Source organism: Solea solea, chromosome 9 (genome assembly GCF_958295425.1).
Source record: "Solea solea chromosome 9, fSolSol10.1, whole genome shotgun sequence".
NCBI classification, from domain to species: Eukaryota; Metazoa; Chordata; class Actinopteri; order Pleuronectiformes; family Soleidae; genus Solea; species Solea solea.
The window spans coordinates 5162466-5181416 of NC_081142.1; the positions used below are offsets into that span (position 1 = coordinate 5162466).

General features: G+C 40.2%; 1 protein-coding gene across 6 annotated transcripts in view; it reads left to right on the plus strand.

Moving 5' to 3' along the window:
* Nucleotides 1–18951, plus strand: part of unc13a (unc-13 homolog A (C. elegans)) — a 47175-nt gene that overhangs the window by 19839 nt on the left and 8385 nt on the right. For 2 of the 6 annotated variants that reach the window (XM_058637575.1, XM_058637579.1), the window contains 23 exons: nt 261–402; nt 840–1009; nt 1136–1251; nt 2751–2914; nt 3037–3190; nt 3356–3424; nt 3764–3853; nt 4060–4194; nt 5376–5509; nt 5646–5731; nt 6498–6624; nt 7966–8062; nt 8756–8899; nt 8990–9067; nt 9329–9406; nt 9516–9604; nt 9699–9845; nt 10788–10911; nt 14509–14538; nt 15812–15868; nt 15980–16060; nt 16733–16880; nt 17890–17946. In XM_058637575.1, the coding sequence (XP_058493558.1) occupies nt 261–402; nt 840–1009; nt 1136–1251; nt 2751–2914; nt 3037–3190; nt 3356–3424; nt 3764–3853; nt 4060–4194; nt 5376–5509; nt 5646–5731; nt 6498–6624; nt 7966–8062; nt 8756–8899; nt 8990–9067; nt 9329–9406; nt 9516–9604; nt 9699–9845; nt 10788–10911; nt 14509–14538; nt 15812–15868; nt 15980–16060; nt 16733–16880; nt 17890–17946 (2517 nt within the window). The remainder of the gene's footprint in view (nt 1–260; nt 403–839; nt 1010–1135; nt 1252–2750; nt 2915–3036; nt 3191–3355; nt 3425–3763; nt 3854–4059; nt 4195–5375; nt 5510–5645; nt 5732–6497; nt 6625–7965; nt 8063–8755; nt 8900–8989; nt 9068–9328; nt 9407–9515; nt 9605–9698; nt 9846–10787; nt 10912–14508; nt 14539–15811; nt 15869–15979; nt 16061–16732; nt 16881–17889; nt 17947–18951) is intronic. The other 4 variants (XM_058637577.1, XM_058637580.1, XM_058637576.1 and 1 more) reach the window with 3 other exon arrangements.

Sequence of the window (18951 nt, forward strand, 5' to 3'; positions counted from 1 at the left end):
CCAACGTAGTCCACGTAAAAGTCAGAGGAGTCGCCACATGTTTGCATCTATAAAAAGTGACAAGCTGCTGTTTGTGGACAGAGAGCACAGGAGGCATTTGTGGGGCAATGGAACAGAGGATCAGATGAGATTGGAGGCATCTGTTTGCTCACACACACACACACACACACCCACTGACCAGCTTTTTCTCCTCTCTCTCTCTCTTCCTCTCTCTCTCTCTCTCTCTCTCTCTCTCTCTCTCTCTCTCTCTCTCTCCATAGTGTTGTGTGCCCAGGGTCTACAAGCTAAGGATAAAACTGGTTCCAGTGATCCTTATGTCACTGTCCAGGTGGGAAAGACCAAAAAGAGGACAAAGACCATCTATGGCAACCTCAATCCTGTCTGGGAGGAGACATTTAATTTGTGAGTCATAACGTTTTTTTTTTTTTTTTTTAAATATTGAAAAGTAGTTAGTAGTTAGTTTTAATGATGAAATCGTTTTAATTGTCAAGATATGAGTTTATTTTTTGTTTAATCAATTTAGTTTAGCTCATTTATTATTATTGCAAAAATGCTAATCACATTTCTCCTGAGGCCAAGACTGCAGTAAAAATAGAAAAAAACAATACAAATTTAAAAGCATAAACCAGAAAAGACTTTTAGATAATAAATGATTCAATAGTTATCAGTGTTATGGATTACTCTTCTGTCAATCTAGTAAACCTTTCAGCACTAGATGCTACAGTGTAGTTTTTAATCCACATTCTGTTGATTGTTGTTGTGACTTATGTTTAAGACTGTGTGTTGTTTGATGTATGTCAGTGTAAACTGTGGCTGATTCTCCTGCTCTGTCAACACAGTGAGTGTCACAACTCCTCAGATCGCATCAAGGTGAGAGTGTGGGATGAGGATGATGACATTAAGTCACGAGTGAAACAGAAGTTCAAGCGGGAGTCCGACGATTTCCTCGGTCAAACCATCATCGAGGTCCGCACTCTGAGCGGAGAGATGGACGTCTGGTACAATCTCGGTCAGTCGAACTTACCCTGCAGTAAACTTACAGCTCCTTACCGCCGTCATCTGTTCTTAGCACTTATACAAAATGTAACATCTCCAATGTAGTAACTGCATTGTTGTGTGTCCTGTGCTCCTACAGACAAGCGTACAGACAAATCAGCTGTATCTGGAGCTATCCGCATGCACATTAATGTAGAGATCAAAGGAGAGGAGACAGTCGCCCCATATCACGTTCAGTACACCTGTTTGCATGAGGTGAGTTTAGCGTGTGTGTGTTTATATTCCTGTATGTTTTAGAAACAGTAGACACAGTTACACTTATGTGCATGTTGTTACCCTCTATACGGTTGATCTCACTTTTACTTCCTTGTAAATATTATAATTCTTCCACTGTCACATTTATTTATAAGACAGTTGTTGTTTTTTGCTAGTAGTATTATCAAACTGAAGTGTATACAAACATTAGAACAGTTAAACAGGTTCGTGTTTTCACCTGTTTTTACTTTTAAGCTACTGAGACTTATGTCTGTGATTTTATTCAAGTGTTGTGACCTGGAAATATTTGCATTTCATTAATCTGGAAAAGATTTAAGGCTTCAGTAAGTTATTTCATTGTATTTTTTTAATTAATTTTTTTACATATTCTGTGAATTATTCGATTTTTTGCTATTACCAAGAGGTTAGAGTTCAAACTGATGCCATCAGTGAGTGCAAGTGAGAACTATGTAGTTGAATCTAACGTGAGCAGTAGTTGTTGTCATGACAGTATGCAGCTAATTAGCATTATAGGTCCACTGTGTAAGAATTAGTGACATCTGATGGTGAAACGTCAGATTGCAACAAAGAGGAGACTCCTCTCAACTCTCCCTTTCATCAAGTACATCAAGTAACTATGGTAACTGTTGCATACCAGAACAGATGCCACCACATATCTATTCATTCCTCTAGTCTCCTCCTCTCTCTGCTGTTTTCCCCGTCCTCTGTTGTTGGTTTGTGGGTGTAGCCATTCTGCTTCATTTGCGTAGTAAGCTGCCATTTCAAAATGTGAAATGCCTGCTCTTTCTAGTTTGGCAGGGCAAGATGGCAGCCTCTATTAAGCAAGACCTTTACCTTAAGTACATTTAAAAGGCTTATTTTAAGGCTACAGAAACCAAATTGTTTTTATTTCAAAGTGTTTGTACACTTTACAAATTTATGGGAAGTAGGTCAACTCAAGTTTGTTTTGCTTTACTAAGTTAATGACATTTTACCATCACAAATGAATTGGATACTTTTTCGTCCGTATCGCTCTGTGCACATATCTTTCTCCACCAATCATAGCTTTGTATTGAATCGTTGCTTGGCCCATTACTCAACAAAGCACATTAGCTGAACCTTAACTGACAAATGGCCGCTGTTATTGGTGCACATAAGTGGCCATAAACCACAAAGCAACTCACAATGTTTTACAGCAGCATGATGTTTTATGGCTGAGCAGCGAGGGCAGCAAATCGTCTCGGCCTCATAATGTAGTGTAATGCAATTAACAAAGCACGGCCATTTAAAGATAAATAGAAAATGAATGATAAATGAAGTCTGCTTTGTTTTTGTTTAGTAGATATATAGATAGATAGATAGATAGATAGATAGATAGATAGATAGAAAGATAGAAAGAAAAAGCTGTTTTTTTAATATATGTACACTTTGATTCTTAACTTAATCCTCTACCGACTTCCTATTCAATTCCCTAATTCATTGGCATTTGCTCTCTGTAGAACCTCTTCCACTATGTGACGGACATCCAGAACAACGGTGTGGTAAAAATCCCTGATGCTAAAGGGGATGACGCATGGAAAGTGTACTTTGAGGAGACTCCGCAGGAGATTGTAGATGAGTTCGCCATGCGTTACGGAGTGGAGTCCATCTACCAGGCAATGACGTATGTACCTTTCCAAAATGATTATTTCGATTGCGGTAAACATCGGTTGTTTTCGTGCATCAGTCTCTAGATAAGCAGTTAACTTTGAAGTGTTTATTGATGTGTCTGTCCCTCATTTGCAGCCACTTTGCCTGTCTGTCATCGAAGTACATGTGCCCAGGTGTGCCTGCAGTAATGAGCACCCTGCTGGCTAACATCAATGCCTACTATGCCCACACCACGCAGGCAACTAACAACGTCTCTGCCTCTGACCGCTTTGCTGCATCCAACTTTGGGGTGAGTCACAGGAAACCAGAACATATTCATTCACTTGGTGTTCTGTTAAATTTATCCAACAGCCCAAATATAATACTTCCTCCTGTGTTACCAGTCAGTGCAGTATGTCTGCCATTTGTTTCATAATGTTAAAATCTGTTTTCATACATGTTATCATACCCACAGAAAGAGCGATTTGTCAAACTTCTAGATCAGCTGCACAACTCTCTGAGGATCGACCTGTCCATGTACCGAGTAAGCTGAATTTCTTTGATTATGCTCATGTGTTATCTTCGATAATATCTGCTGTGCTTCCCTTTGTCCTTGTATGTGAGAAACACTAAAACAACACTGGTGAATGTGTTAAATGGAGCGACAGCTCCGTCGGAACATGCATAGACACATTCAGGAAACACTGCACACCCACAAAGTAACACGTGCAACAGTTCTTTGGAGCTAGTGGAAATTGTGTGGCTGTGCTGGGTCTTGCCCATGGACACAAAAGCACACTGGACAAACATGGAAGTGATGTCATCTGTTGTGTCTCACTGTCTTTTGTTTGCTTGACTGTTTTTTTTTTTTTTCTGACTGCAGAATAACTTTCCAGCCAGCAGTCCAGAGAGGCTGCAGGACCTGAAATCCACAGTGGACCTCCTCACCAGCATCACCTTCTTTAGGATGAAGGTACAGACACTGTCTTCTCCACCTCCCTTAAACTCATTCTGCTCAAAGGATGTGATGAACATCGCCCATCATTTCTTCAGGAGCTCAAACTACACATATGAAAAGCAGAATTCTCTTTATTAAGTGTTTAAAGTCTATGACCATGAAATCATTCTGTGTTACCTAGTGCTGAATCAATGTCTCCCTCTCCTTTTCTGTGTTTTCAGGTCCAAGAACTCCAGTCTCCACCCAGAGCCAGTCAGGTCGTGAAAGACTGCGTAAAAGCCTGTCTCAACTCCACCTACGAGTACATCTTTAATAACTGCCATGAGCTGTACAGCCGCGAGTATCAGACAGACCCGGTAAGAAGCAGCAGTTCATTGAATGTCTGTGTAGGTGTAAGAACAAGTTTCTCTAATTCTCAGTGTTTTGTGATAATTATCATGATCATAATGACTGGGAATGTAGCATTCACAGAGCTCATTTAAGTTTCTAGCAAATAAAATGGCTTTTACAAAGCTGCAAAGCATACTAAATTTAAAAACATGTCGCAAAGAAACAATTTGTGAAATAATATACACCCTCCCAAGTAAATGCTGTGTTTTAATTTGGTAGTTTACTACTATGTATTATTCAGTTGTGTATAATTTACTATATTAACTACCAGGTCATATTAATTTTAATTTAATTCATTTAAAAATGAAAATTAATATTAATTACCTGTCATTCAGTCTCATTGGCCAGGTTGTGGTCAGTCTTTATTTATTTATTTGGTTACACTGACTGAAAATTGTTTCTAGTGTCAAATGATCAATGTACTGCTATTATTCCTTGGCAGAAATTTGGTGTATTCTCTTGTAAGGGAGAAGAAAAGTTTTCTTTATAAATATTGAATAATCCTTGGTTCATTCGATTCGAAGCAGTGATGTGTAACATGTATTCTGACTCTGGTGTATGTGCGTACCTTGATGCTATTCTCCCTCTCAGTCTAAATGGGCCGGACTCTCTCATCCATCATTTTGGATTTCATCTGGGATTTCCAGAACCTGCTTTGAGTCTTCATTAAAGCACCAGTTCTCTTCAGACTCCCTTGTGAAATGAGGCTTTTTTTCTCTTTGAATAAATCATTTGCAGTATTTTGTTGAAATCTCTGCGAGATCCTTCTTCACTCTTCATCCCTGCAGTGCTCAGTTTATGTTTTTTTAAACATATTTTTAAACTTCTTGCTCATTTTCAGCTCATTCAAAGAATTCATCCAGACAGTTGACATTCTGGATGAGTTTAAAGCTGTGTGAGCATCTTACGCTGAATATGTATGAGATGTGAAAGTCAACATTTGTATCTCAAGCAATAATAAAAAAAACATTAGGAACTAGTGAACACTACTTTTTTTTAGATGATCAGGTCTTTTGGTTGTCTCATCTAGTCAGTTTATTGAGCCCATATACGTGATGAGGAGACAGCTGTGGACACAGTTTGGCCTTTAAACTCCAATTTCTTGAGAAAGAGGTGACAGTCAGTGTGAATTATGTTGTGGTTCCAGGCCAAGCAGGGGGCTGTGCCTCCAGAGGAGCAGGGACCAAGCATCAAAAATCTGGACTTCTGGTCCAAACTCATCACACTCATTGTTTCCATTATCGAGGAGGACAAGAACTCCTACACGCCCTGCCTAAACCAGTACGTATCAATAATCTGTGACGACTCAAATATGTAATCATGTTCCTTTTAGGATTTCCCAGGATTTCTCTTTTCTGTTTAGCAAGTTTATAAAGTCTATTTACGTTAAGTCTTTCTCATTTTCTCTTCGTGAAAGATTTCCACAGGAGCTGAACGTGGGTAAAATCAGTGCAGAAGTGATGTGGAACCTGTTTGCTCAGGATATGAAATATGCAATGGAGGGTGAGTGCATATCATTGATTCAAATGAGCCTTGTCAAAGCGCTGATGAATGGTCAATGACACACAAAACCGCTAACAGTGTGCGGTTCAAGCACTTTCTGCACTAATGACTGAACACAGATAGACACAGAAGACCATGTAATGCAGTTGACCTACGCTTTATAATGACATTTAAAGCATTAAATGCTATTCCCAGACTGTGTCCAGTGGTTTAGTCATAATTACTGGAGATCATTTGAGTATAATCACCTCTTTAAATGATGTGTTATGTTTTTTTCAAAAACAGAACCATGGGGAGAATATTACATGTTGCTTAAAAATCCTATGCTAAGATAAGAATATGTCACTACAAATGTGGATAGCTTCATTGAGACCTTTGTTTTGTTCATGATTGATGTTAAGTGCCTCAAGACTGCTGATTTAGTGCTACACAAATATAATTGATAATATATTTATGTATAAAAATATTTGACATATGGTTACCCTAAAATGAATACACACAGAGAAGTAAATTATTAATGGCAGCCGTGTTTCCTGCCTTTTACATTGAAAACTGAAAAACTATGCAAATCCTGAAGGGTCAGACTCATTATACATTTCATTACTATTTGATTGTTTCAATAAATTAATCGCACTCTTTCTATAAATATCCTGATCTGTGCTTGTGTGCTATGCAGGTTATAAAAAAACGTGAATATGATCTTTGGCTGTTGTAAATGTAGATGGATTTCTTGACTTTATTCTCTTACTCTCTCTCCCTCTCTTAGAGCATGAAAAAAATCGTTTGTGCAAGAGTGCAGATTACATGAACCTGCACTTCAAGGTCAAGTGGCTGTACAATGAGTACTGCAAAGACCTGCCGTTCTTCAAGAGCCGAGTACCTGAATATCCTGCGTGAGTAGCAGCTTGACCATCATTACCTTTATCCACAGACACACACATCTCAACACATGCTGTTACTGATGAAAAGCAGTGCCAAGTGTCTGTGCGTGTGGCTTTTTTCTGAAACTGTGTGTGAAGCCATAAAAAAAAGAATATCTCTTTTGACTTTGTCCCCTTAAACACATATACACATTTTAGTGGGGACCAAAGCAGCTGAAAGTCGCTGTTTGTACAGAAAATGAACGTAAACACAGAGCTGGTTTAGTCCTGCTCTCTGTCTCCACTTTCAGTGATAACAGCCTCACAGCAGGAGTCTGCTCTTCTTTCTGTTCTTCTTCTCTACTTCGTTTCCTCATTGTTAGGAATATTAATAAAGCAGCAGAGCTTTTCTGCTTCTTTATGCATCGAGGTAAAGACACATTTTCATGACAAAGACATCTCAGCTACCTAACAAACCCAAGACACTTGTGTACAAACAGGTGCAGTAACCCACAGGTGTTTGGGTAAACTGTTAATAAAGTGTACTGAGGGCTTTTGTATTGTTACATCAAAACTGATTTCAGTCTTTACTCCACGGTTGTATTTTTTTTTTCACATGCTCTCAGCCACTATTTTCTAACATATATCGTGGGTGAGGAGCTTAAATTACTTGTGGGTGTGTTTTGGGCCAAAAATAAATCACAATGACAAATGCTGTGATCAAGGTGGATTTTCCGGGTATTAAGAGAAAATAATTAGCAGAAATGATATATCATGCATTCACCTATGTAGGGTGATATACCATGATAATGTAGCCTAATAACAACAACAGTCATATACCGCCCCACTGAGAGACCAGTGTTTCTTTGTCAAGGGCTTCATTTATGTTCATGTATGTTCTCCTCATTTTAGGACAAACATATCCATGGGTTATCAGATCAATGCATGTGCATTAACTATATGAAGAAATGACAACTGCATTTGTCTGAAAATAACAAAAGCATTTCACATTTTTGCTCTGGTTATAAGACTAGACCCTTAAAGCTCTGTCTCGCCCAGAGGAAGTTACCAAAATACCACTGCCTAAGTGTTTTCACACCACCCCCACCTCTCCACCACCCAGTTGCAGTAGGCATTTATCCCATCAAACAGCTTAACATACTGGGCTTTTTCTGAAACTTTTTGTCAGGGATCTTAGCTATACTCCGGCTGTCTTATGCTATTTTTACTGTAATGCTTCTGCCTTGCTTCCACGAGTTGAAAACAAATCCAAGAATTCATCTAAAACCAGTTTTAGATTGAAAAAATAAATTAAGCCAAGAGCGTTTTTTCTTTAAATTCGAAGTTGCTTATTTTGTTTTATGCTCTCCATAGGTGGTTCGAGCCATTTGTCATCCAGTGGCTGGATGAAAATGAGGAAGTGTCTCGAGACTTTCTGCACGGTGCTCTGGAAAGGGACAAAAAAGATGGGGTAAAATGTTCTTCTTTTTCTTCTTCTTCCGCCTTATCTTGCCGTCACTCATGTGGAAATGCAGTTGCTGCTGTTGCTTAGGCTGAATTACTGTAATCCATCCTTTGTTCTTTTTCTGTCACACTCCAAGTCATCAGCCTAAGTTTCTTCCTGCCTCCCACTCTGCTGCTTCCTTTAACGGCAGCAAGCAGTAAAAGAGTACATACAGTGCAGACTCAAAGGAGAGAGAGTGTGTGTTTGGAATGTGAGGATGTTTCAGCCGAAGCACTTCACTGTGTAAAGAGATTCTTTAGAACTTTAAGTAAGTACGGTTGAGACGTGCATGTACTTGTGACAGCAAGATATTTAGATTTAATGGCCTTACTCCAGAGTTTTGACTATAAGAAAGCTGCCGTCACCTCATTACCCAGGCTCCCTGGAGGTGCACGTCCACACTCACCTCTAGCCAATTAGGGACCAGACACAAGCCAGCAGACAATTACAAGGAGACAGACAGCTCCCACCTGTCACTGGATGGCTGTCTAACGCAGATAATCACTGGCTGGCCCTGGTGGGGGTCTGAGTCTCTGTCCATGCTCTGAAATTTGATGACCTACAGTATATCTGACTATAGTCCCAAGTCCCCAGTCTGATCTGCCTCACTCTTCCCTTTTTCACTTTTTAATCCTCTTCCATGGTTCTTCTGTCCAACAGTTCCAGGTCACATCAGAACATGCTTTGTTCTCCTGCTCTGTGGTGGATGTGTTTTCCCAGCTCAACCAGAGCTTTGAGATCATACGGAAGCTCGAGTGTCCAGATCCACAGATTGTAGGACACTACATGAAGCGTTTTGCTAAGGTACATCCAGTAAGAATTTCAACTCAGAGATGAAACTGCATTTCCACTGATAACTAATGACCTGCTGCCCTTTCTCGTTTCCCTCTGCAGACCATCAGCAATGTACTTCTGTCCTATGCTGATATAATCTCTAAATTGTTTGCCAACTATGTCTCCATGGAGAAAGTGGTGAGTGGCCACAGACTTCATGAACCCATTTGGAATTTTCACTGGATACTTAACTAGTCCCAAACAAACACTTCATTTCATTTTAACTCTGTTGTTTACTTGCTTGAAAATCAGTTAATTGCACGAAGAATGAACACTTTTTAATGAGATTTTGTTTGTGTGTGAAAGCGCTGTTTCTTTGAATTCAGTACAGAAAGAAGTCGGTATTTTGAATTTTGAATTGAGACGTGTGTCAGATTGACATGTGCCTTTTGTTCTCAGCCCTGCATCCTGATCAACAACATCCAACAGTTGAGGGTTCAGCTTGAGAAAATGTTTGAAGCGATGGGTGGAAAAGATGTGAGTCATTCCACCTTTTTTACGTTTTTTTACAACCGCAAAGAGTATTGTGCATTATTCGAGTAACATGTGTGTGTGTGTGTGTTGTGTTTCCTTGTATGTACTTCAGTTGTGTGTAGAGGCCAGCGACATTCTGAAAGACCTGCAGATTAAGCTCAACAATGTTATGGATGATCTCAGCAGGGTCTTTGCTGTCAGGTCAATAAACATTATTTCCCAGCAGCATCTACACACACGTACACACACTTAACAAGACCTCATTAAAAAAAAAAATTCTACTTCTTTTCTGTAGTTTCCAGCCTCATATTGAGGAAAATGTGAAGCAGATGGGAGACATCCTGGCTCAGGTGAAAGGAACTTCAAATGTGGGAAATGCCAGCAGTGTGGCGCAGGATGCTGACAATGTCCTGCAGCCCATCATGGAATTTTTGGACAGCAAGTGAGACATTCTGCCATTTTAGTGGCATTTTATCACTGAAACGCTTTATCCCAGGTCAGACAAACTTATTGAGGCCTTGTTTTTGCCTGAGTAAAGGACAAGTTAGGATAGTTTAGAGCTACAACCACATGAAAAAGTCCAAGGATGTCAGTGTGATGAGACTGACAGCGACTATGTTTTTAATGTGTGTTCTGCTTTGTGTAATGTGAGGATGGATAATGTGAGGAATAGCTCGACTTCATTATCAGTCGCAAACAAACAATTCTCATTTCCCACAGTGCACCATTCTTTTCTGATTAGCCAACAAAGCTTCACAGTTATGTCACCACTGGTTTACTTGTCATGCTTTTGACAGCACTTAGCAACGGTTTGCTGCGTTTTCGTGTGGACAGGATTATTTAAAAAAAAAAAAAAAAAAACTGAAGAGGAAAACCTTTTTAAAATTACTTGTGTGTGTTAGTACAAGAAGAGATACAACAATAAAAAAACACACATATATTTAATATTTTCTCACTTTTCTTGGTGATTTCTGCTTAAATTCACTGTCATGTGTGGGTTTTGTCAAGTTAAAGTTGTGGTCAGTGATGTACTTTTGTTAAATATCTCCATATTTCAACAGCTTTTACTGAGTTTGCTCAGTGGCATTTCATGAGTCTGACGGTATGTTTAGTAGAAGCTTTTGTGGAAGTAGCCTATTCCACAATAATGAATCCAATCAGAAGCCAACATTTCACAAAGACGCTCCTCTCTGCTCATGTGGTCAGGGTGTTTGTCAGTGAGGAAGATAAGGTTTTGAGATTCCCCAGTCTGTCTTTTGTCTTTATTTTCCAACAGAGCAATGTTTGCCTCCTCCCATTTCATTGTTTCTTACTAATCTCACTCTCTTTTACTCTCTCTCTCTCTCTCTCTCTCTCGCTCTCTCTCTCTCTCACTCTCCACCAGCCTGACTTTGTTTGCTAAGATCTGTGAGAAGACTGTGCTGAAACGTGTGCTGAAGGAGTTGTGGAAGCTGGTGATGAACACCATGGAGAAGACCATCGTGTTGCCACCACTCACAGACCAAACGGTGAGCGGACACAGACACAGACACAGACCGACAACACAGCTGCACATACAGAATCTGTGCTGCCATACACATATGTATATACACTACATACATGTGTCGCTCATGACATACAGTATATGTCATCTGTTACTTAAGAAAGTGTTAATTTTTTACATTTATTGCACATGTCTCTATTTTGTTCCTTTTTTGATTGATCTTTGGGAATTTGAGTTTACCTATATTACATTTTTACTTAATTAAATAACAAGATCTTTTGTTTTGTGCCATGTTAACACAAACAAAAACATTCATGCACATCACTAGTGTACTTTTTTTTCTTTCATGTTCCTGTGGAAAACACACTACATGGAACGGAAAGATTTGATTGTCTTATATATTTTAATGATGACTGATTCTAACACATGCTCCTCCACATTCACACACCCACACCTGCCAAAGGCAGCATCAATGGGAGAAGGAGGAGAAGGTGGAGAAAAGAGGAAAGGGAATAATACTGAGGCAGACATTTTGTGTGTGTTACGATCCAAGATGGCCTTCACATTAAACAAATGCTAGAGGAAGATCCAACTGCCTCTACATCACGTCCAACCCACTTCTCAACCTCTATACACATTATATTCAGCTTCGCCCCCCTCGGAACCTTCATTCATCCCAGCAATAAAGATTATAATAAATAAAGAAATAAAGAAAAATTAAAACCTGAAGGGAAATAAAGGAGTGCACCATATCATTATAACACCAGCTCATGGCTGCTCTCCAGTATGTCCGCCAACAATTATTTGGAGAAACCCCTGATTTGTAAGTAAATTACAGCAGAGTGGCAGAAAACTTTTGCCTTATTGATTTGGCTCAATTCCAAACAAAAGTCACACATTTTGGAAAGCAGCCACTCGTTTTCTTTTTGTTTTAGATATATGTGTTCTTATTTATGTTTGGTTATAAACAAAAGAGCCTCATATCACTGATGATAACGTGGTTGTTAATCCCTGATGTGCAGTGCCGGCCAGTACTGTGTTTTCACGACTGGCTCCGCCTCAGTATCCACAGGTATTAAGAGATTCAGCTCTGAATATGAGTAGATACAGGGTTTTTTTCCACATTGGCACTCGTATCAGAACCTTGATGTTGTTTTTAAAAAAACTCTAGACACAAAACTCAAAAATGATTACGACTTGTAACGCAGGCTGAAACCGTTGTATTTTGCATTAATATTTTATACTCACAAAAGCACAGACATTTATTTAGATCACCCATACAAATTGGGAATTGGGAAACAATCTGTCTTTGGGAGAAATACTGCGTATCAGTCATGAAGTGAAATAGATCAATAAATTTAGCTGCAGCTGCTGAGAGACAGTGAGAAATGATTCTACAGAATCACCCTGCCTGCTTTAGACTGTTTGCACATGTTCACACTGCGGCCAGGTTTTTTTTTATCACTATTACACAGCCTGTATGAAACAAAGAAAACAACTCAACTAACTAACATTGTGTTACCTCAGGCTTATTGCACTTCTTTCGATTTGAAATAATAAAATAAATCTAACAGTCAGGTTTATAAAGTAACTGTATTTGCATTCATTTGATTCCCAACGAAGATGGACTGGTAAGAGTTAATCTACTTTGTTAATGTGAACTCAAAAACTGATACATTTTATACATTGTGATTAATGGTTGAACGTCTTCAATCAACCACAATTAAGAATAATTCATATTTTGGCAGCCGTAATTGTGAGACTTGTATCTAGAGTTTTTAAAAATGACTCTGAAACTACTGCCAATGTGATTCAAAGAAAAATGTGTAAAAGTCACATTATGATCTCTATAATAAGTATTTATTCACTTCAAGTGGCTGTTTGAACCTTAAACACGTATTGTTCTGCATCCGCAGACAAAAGTTACTTGTTGACTCCTCCCATTCTTAGTCCAGGCTTTAGATATTTGTCAACTGGTTCCTTGTTGCTTGAGACCTGAGGCCCAAAACGTGTGTTTTTGATTGATGTGGGGCTCTTTGCAGCTTGACTGACCCTTCTCTCTGGTTGTTGTTGTTGTCGTTGTTGTTGTGATTACTATTACATCCTGCTCCCACCGCTCTCCCTCCACAGATGATTGTAAGTACAGCACTCCTGCGTGTGTGTTTGTCTGTCCGTCCACGGTGGTTGGTTTCTCTGCTATATGTGGCTGCAGTTTTCCCCTGTTTTTTGCCCTACATCACACCTTGTCCCGTCTCTGGGGGCCTCACCTTTTTGACCTGTCCTGTCCCTCTTCTCTTCTCTTCTCTTCTCTTCTCTTCTCTTCTCTTCTCTTCTCTTCTCTTCTCTTCTCTTCTCTTCTCTTCTCTTCTCTCCTCTCTAACTCTGTCTCTCTTTTGAGAAGACAGAAGCATGGTGCATTCCTGACTGGTTCTGGTAGGTCCCACCCCCTCAACAATCTCCACCAATCAGTGCCCCCCCTCCCCTCTTCTGCTACACTCTCCTCAAACAGGAAGTGGTTCTCCTCTCTTGCACCTTCTGTTGCCTTGTTTCTGCTCATGCATTGTGTCCCTTTTTACACCTGGACTCTGGTTGGGTGACTGATCGGTTGGTGGTCTGGTATCTGGTGTCCTGCCCTCCTTTCCCTTCTTTTTAACACCACTGTCCACCAATATTCCCACTTTTCCCCGCTGTTTGAACTGTTTCCCGACCACCCCGCCCTCCCACTGTGGGTTTGTTGCTTGCATCTGATCTATTCCAACACTGCAGTCTTCTCTCAGTATACCGTACAACACCGTACTGTACTGTATGTCTCTACAGACCTGTTCTGTTGGTCTGTCCGGGTTTGGTTTCATGTTCCGTTGTCGTTATGATTATTGTGATCCTGGTATTAGTGATTCTGTCGACACTGAATTGGAATGCACAAACTGCTGTTTCTTTCAGGAGGTCATTGATTCAGGTTGATATTTAGTAAAAAAAAATGCAAGATGAATTCAACTGTGCTGACTTTTTTTTTAGAGCAAAAATCATTTATCCATCAAATATTAGGTTATTCCTTGGTATGAGGCAATGTAGTTATTATTTATTTAAGAGCCTTCAGATTTAATCTATGGTTAATGTTTAGAATCTGACCTGTATGTGTGTTTGCTGATCGAAAGGATTGTTAGGAAGTAGATGATGGTCCGTTTCTTGTAGTTTTCTCATTGTTCTTTAAATGATTGATTACATAAGTGACCTGTTTCTAGTGTCAGACCACACTGTGTGGTGCCATTGTTGTAGTTCGCTATCAGAACGATCATTAACATGCAGTTGCAGAAAAATGCAAATGTCACCTGTATGCTTATAGAGAAAAGTCTTATTCTAATATGCCAAATAGCAGTTTATCAAGCGCTGTCTTTTTTTATTATTATTTTTTACATATTGTTCTGTGTCTTTTCAAGACGCAAAACATTTTCCTGTTGTGTGAAAAACACTCCCCCTAATTGGAAGAGGACATGTCTCCGGCACTGATGATGTTGTCCTCGGAGCATGTGCAAATTTGTTTGCGTGCTAATCAGTGAGAGCGACGTCAGACTGCTAGGGATTGGCCTTTGCTTGAAGTATTAACCACATGCTCTCTTTCCAGGGGAGGCTGAAGAGTGCTTCTCACAGTGATGTAAGGACTAAACCCCCTCAGATCATTGTGTCTCGTCTCTCTCCTCTATGTCTTTTCACTGTGTCTCTGTCTCTCTCCCTCAGCTCCCCAGTCAGACAAAGCAGTGGAAATATTGTTTTTCTTGAGCACAACATTCCGCTGTAGAGTTGTTTTTATATTGTGAAAACAGGTCATACATTCTAATGTACTGAGTAGAGATTTACACTCAAACGCACCACAAGCCACAGGACAAGGAGTTCATTTGATTTTGCTTTCAAAAGCAGCACGACTATCAATGATGCAACAAAATAAAAACAGTAATTATTGCAAAACATTTCGTATTTACTGGGGGTTTTTCATCTTCAATTTTAACTTTCAGACAATTCTGCAATCATTTTCTGGCATGTATTGCTATAATTAGCTAAGTAAGTGATTTGAAATTGTAAGTTAGTGGGACAACGATGCAAACCACTGATGGTGAACTCTTTGACTTTGGGTTTATGGTGCATTATATTTTGCATGTAGGCTCAGAAGATCTATGAATACTTTATCTTCGTCACCGCAGTCACTTATTCTTACTGGGGGAAATGTGGATTATATACCAAGCATTGTGTGTATCTGAAATACATCCTAAATTATAAGACACAACACTATTCAAAGGCGTGCTTATTCTTCTTCATAGGTTTGATATTATACTGAACCTTTTATGCACACTTGTTTATTTTGTTTAATTTTCTTGCTTGTTCTTCCAGAAACTTCAGTAGGTTTCGGCAAAACAATATCTACCATATATTGTAAAAGAAGCTGTAAGCAAAGGTCAGATTTAAAGGAGTAGTCAGTAGCACATTTGCTCACAAGTATGACACTTTAAGGAAATATTGCATATACCACAGGGTTACTACAGAGCTGCCGTGTATATGTGTGAGTGCGTGCATTTCTGCATTCATGAGTGCACAACTATTTTCCAACCTTCAATATGAGCTGAGTCACTTTCCCTCCCCTCTGTGTGTGTACTGTGTGAGTGTGTGTGTGTGTGTGTGTGTGTGTGTGCGTGTGTGTGTGTGTGTGAAACACAGATAAGTATGATTATGTCTCTTGAAGGAAACTGTACGCTGACACCCGTAAAGCCACTTGCGGTGCAGTGGAGTGACTGTTGATGAATGTGCACGTTAGAAACGTCGCTGTCCTCTGTGTGACACGTTTACTGTTGCCCTCTTTTGTCAGAATGATTGAACATTGAATATTGCTCTCGCTCATTCTATCTCTGTCTCTTTTCTCTCTCTGTTTCTTCCAGGGAACTCAGCTCATCTTTAACGCTGCTAAGGAGCTCGGGCAGCTGTCCAAGCTAAAGGTACTGTCTGCTGTTACACTACACTGGGATCTGGAGCAGGGAGCATATTTTGGACATGAGTGGACAGACCAGTCATTTTGTTTTGTGCTTCTCTTCCGTGGTTGTCTTCAGGAGCACATGGTTCGTGAAGAAGCCAAAGCACTCTCACCTAAGCAGTGCGCTGTGATAGAGCTGGCTCTTGACACCATCAAGGTAGAAACGTTTACATTTAGGTGCCACTTTAATTGTTGCTGTGTATAAAATGTCTTCAGTCCACCATTTTAGATTTAGATTCATCTTTATGTTGCATGACAGCATTGGAACACATGTGATGTAGTAAGAAAAGCATTTCAGTCACAGAAAAAACTCATGATTGCTTGTTTAACTCTTTATTGCGTTTAGTGTCCAGGCTCCAACTCAATCACTCCCTCCAGATATGTTACACTGACATATCCGGGAGTGATTAGCAGCAAGCATAACAAATCCCCCCGGATCCTGCAGGTGGATGCTGGGGTGGGGGTGGTGGGGCTTAATGCATGAGCAGTAACAGCAGTACGGGCAGCAGTAGCACTGATGAGCAGAGGGAGAGACGGGAAAAATATGCAGCTAAAATACCCTGGGTGTGTATGTGAGGCGTGTTATTATGGACAGCAGAACCAATTGAAGTTGGCTGCATGAACTGACTCACCAGCTCGCCTCATTTTCAATTTCCCAAAAATCTTTTGTTTAGCAAATTATCCCTTACATTTGGAGTATCAATGTTTGAAATCCAGACATGGTTTCAGATTTATTTTCTGTTGGAGGGACTAATCATTACACATAATGATTCATTCCTCTGTGATATTTTAAATAGGTGCATTTTTGTTTGTTTTCTCTTTGTCTTAGCAATACTTCCATGCTGGTGGTGTGGGTCTGAAGAAGACCTTCCTGGAGAAGAGCCCTGACCTCCAGTCTCTGCACTATGCCCTGTCCCTCTACACGCAGGCCACGGACAAACTGATTAAGACTTTTGTCCAGTCACAAAATGCACAAGGTAAACAGTTTTTGTTCTCTGTGTCACTCATTCCTTTCTCTGGAAAATGTATGATTCTTTGTACTTTCAAGTATCTTCATTTGCTAGAGACTTAATTTACTGTAACATGTAAATCTCTGTTTGGTTCACAATAATATCCCATCTTTTTCAACACTCTCTCAGAGGAGCTGAGACTTGGCGTCTCCTACTCCTTTGTTGGCGTTCAGGTTTTCCGAATGCTATCATCAGCTTTATTACCCGTAAATGTACCAACCCATAAATGTCCAACCTGTCCTCCAACTGAAATGTAACTATGAGTTGATTGGGCCAACCCCTGACTACGACCGTAGATAGATAGTTTTTAGCACACCGATATTTTTCAACTCAACTATTTATTCTACCACTAGGGGCTCTTATTTAAAAACATACCCATGGGTCGTAATTCCTGCATATGACCCATAGTTACTTTTCGTTGGAGGACAGTCTCACACACTTAATAGAGCATTAAGTCGAGGCTGTAGCAGCTCAGCTTTTTCTCCTTGTTTTGAAATGCTGAGTCTCCTGGTAGCCAGCATTCAGAAAAAAACACAGACTATTCTTCACATGATCTGACAGCTATTTGCAAAGGAAAAAAATGGAACAGCCACCCCCTCTTTTGTCTTTTGCGCTTTGATTCTGCTGCTCAGCCTCCATCACACTGTCAGATGGCAACACAACACACAGCATCTTTGTGGAAGCGCTGATGCTGACACAGTGTCCCTGGGCACTGCTCACAGAAATGCTATTCGAAGGCGAAGATTTAAAATGTAATTAAGTAAAATGCCATGCAGTTTTTGAAGCATACCTAGAGTATATTTCACTGCAGGAGAGCTTTGCATGTTGCTGGACCATCTGCTAGATATGAGAAGAATAAAGAGCTGGTTTAGAAGAAATAAGTCATTAGACGTATTTATGTTGGTCTGTTTCTCATCTTTCTACGTGTCTCTCCTTTTTCTGTCCACTCCCTCCTTCTGCCCCATCTGTGGGCCAGTGTTCGGCGGGAAGGGGGTGAGGTTCACCACTAGTGAGGATGTTTACCCAGACAAGGGTATGTGTCACTCAGGGCCTGAGACACCCAGGACTGCCAGAAAGTCTCTAGACCAAATCCCAACTCTCGCTCCACCCTCCACCTCCCTCCACATGTGCATCCACAAACTCCCCCTGCCTGCTCAGACTCATCACAGCAGACAAATGCAATGCACAGATGGGACATACACAACTTCTTTTCTCTTTTTTCTTCTCTGTTTGTGCCTTTTTGCACACACACACACACACACACACACACACACAAACAGCTCCCACACAATACAAACATGGACGTTAAGCATTCATGCATGTAATGTACACACTGACGTCTGTATGTACGCTGCTGCACTGAATACATACACTAGTGAATGTATGTATGAGCAGACACAAAAGCATGAAGTGCGGACATCAGACGAAAAGCATTAAAGTGTGGAGGAATCCTGATCCAGCATGATGTCAGACTGCCAGAGGCCCGAGGGCCAAGTGTGTGTGTGCGTGTGTGTCGAGAGTGAATCGCTGACAAGAGCAGTGTGACAGAATGATTATCCTGGAGGTTGCTGAAGCAGAGGTGGAGTGTGCTGTTGCAGTGTGCTCCTCCCACTGTGGCTGAAGTGAAAGATGCTGATGAAGAGGAGGAGATTATAAAGATAATGATGACTGCTCTGCTGGCTCAGTTTGCCTGGGAGGCCCCCAGCGTCCCTTCCTGTTCTATCTATAACAGTTCTTGACTCATTCCCTCTCCACAGACAGAGCCAATCAGAATCAGTCCCTCTGGTCGTGTGGTTTGTTTTCTGTCACATTAGATTTGTATTCAAAGTTTCTCACAAACACGTCACAAGATTCAGAAGTGTTTGTTATTCAGTGGTATTTAAGTTTCATCTTTCGGTTGCTCATAACAATTCTGTTTGTTACGGCCTATATTTGCTTCCATAGGGAGGATGTACTGTATATAAAAATCAAAGTAATCCGTCTGCTCGACGTCCTTGTCTGTAGAAAGAAATTAATTAACTCCCTGACATATTTTACT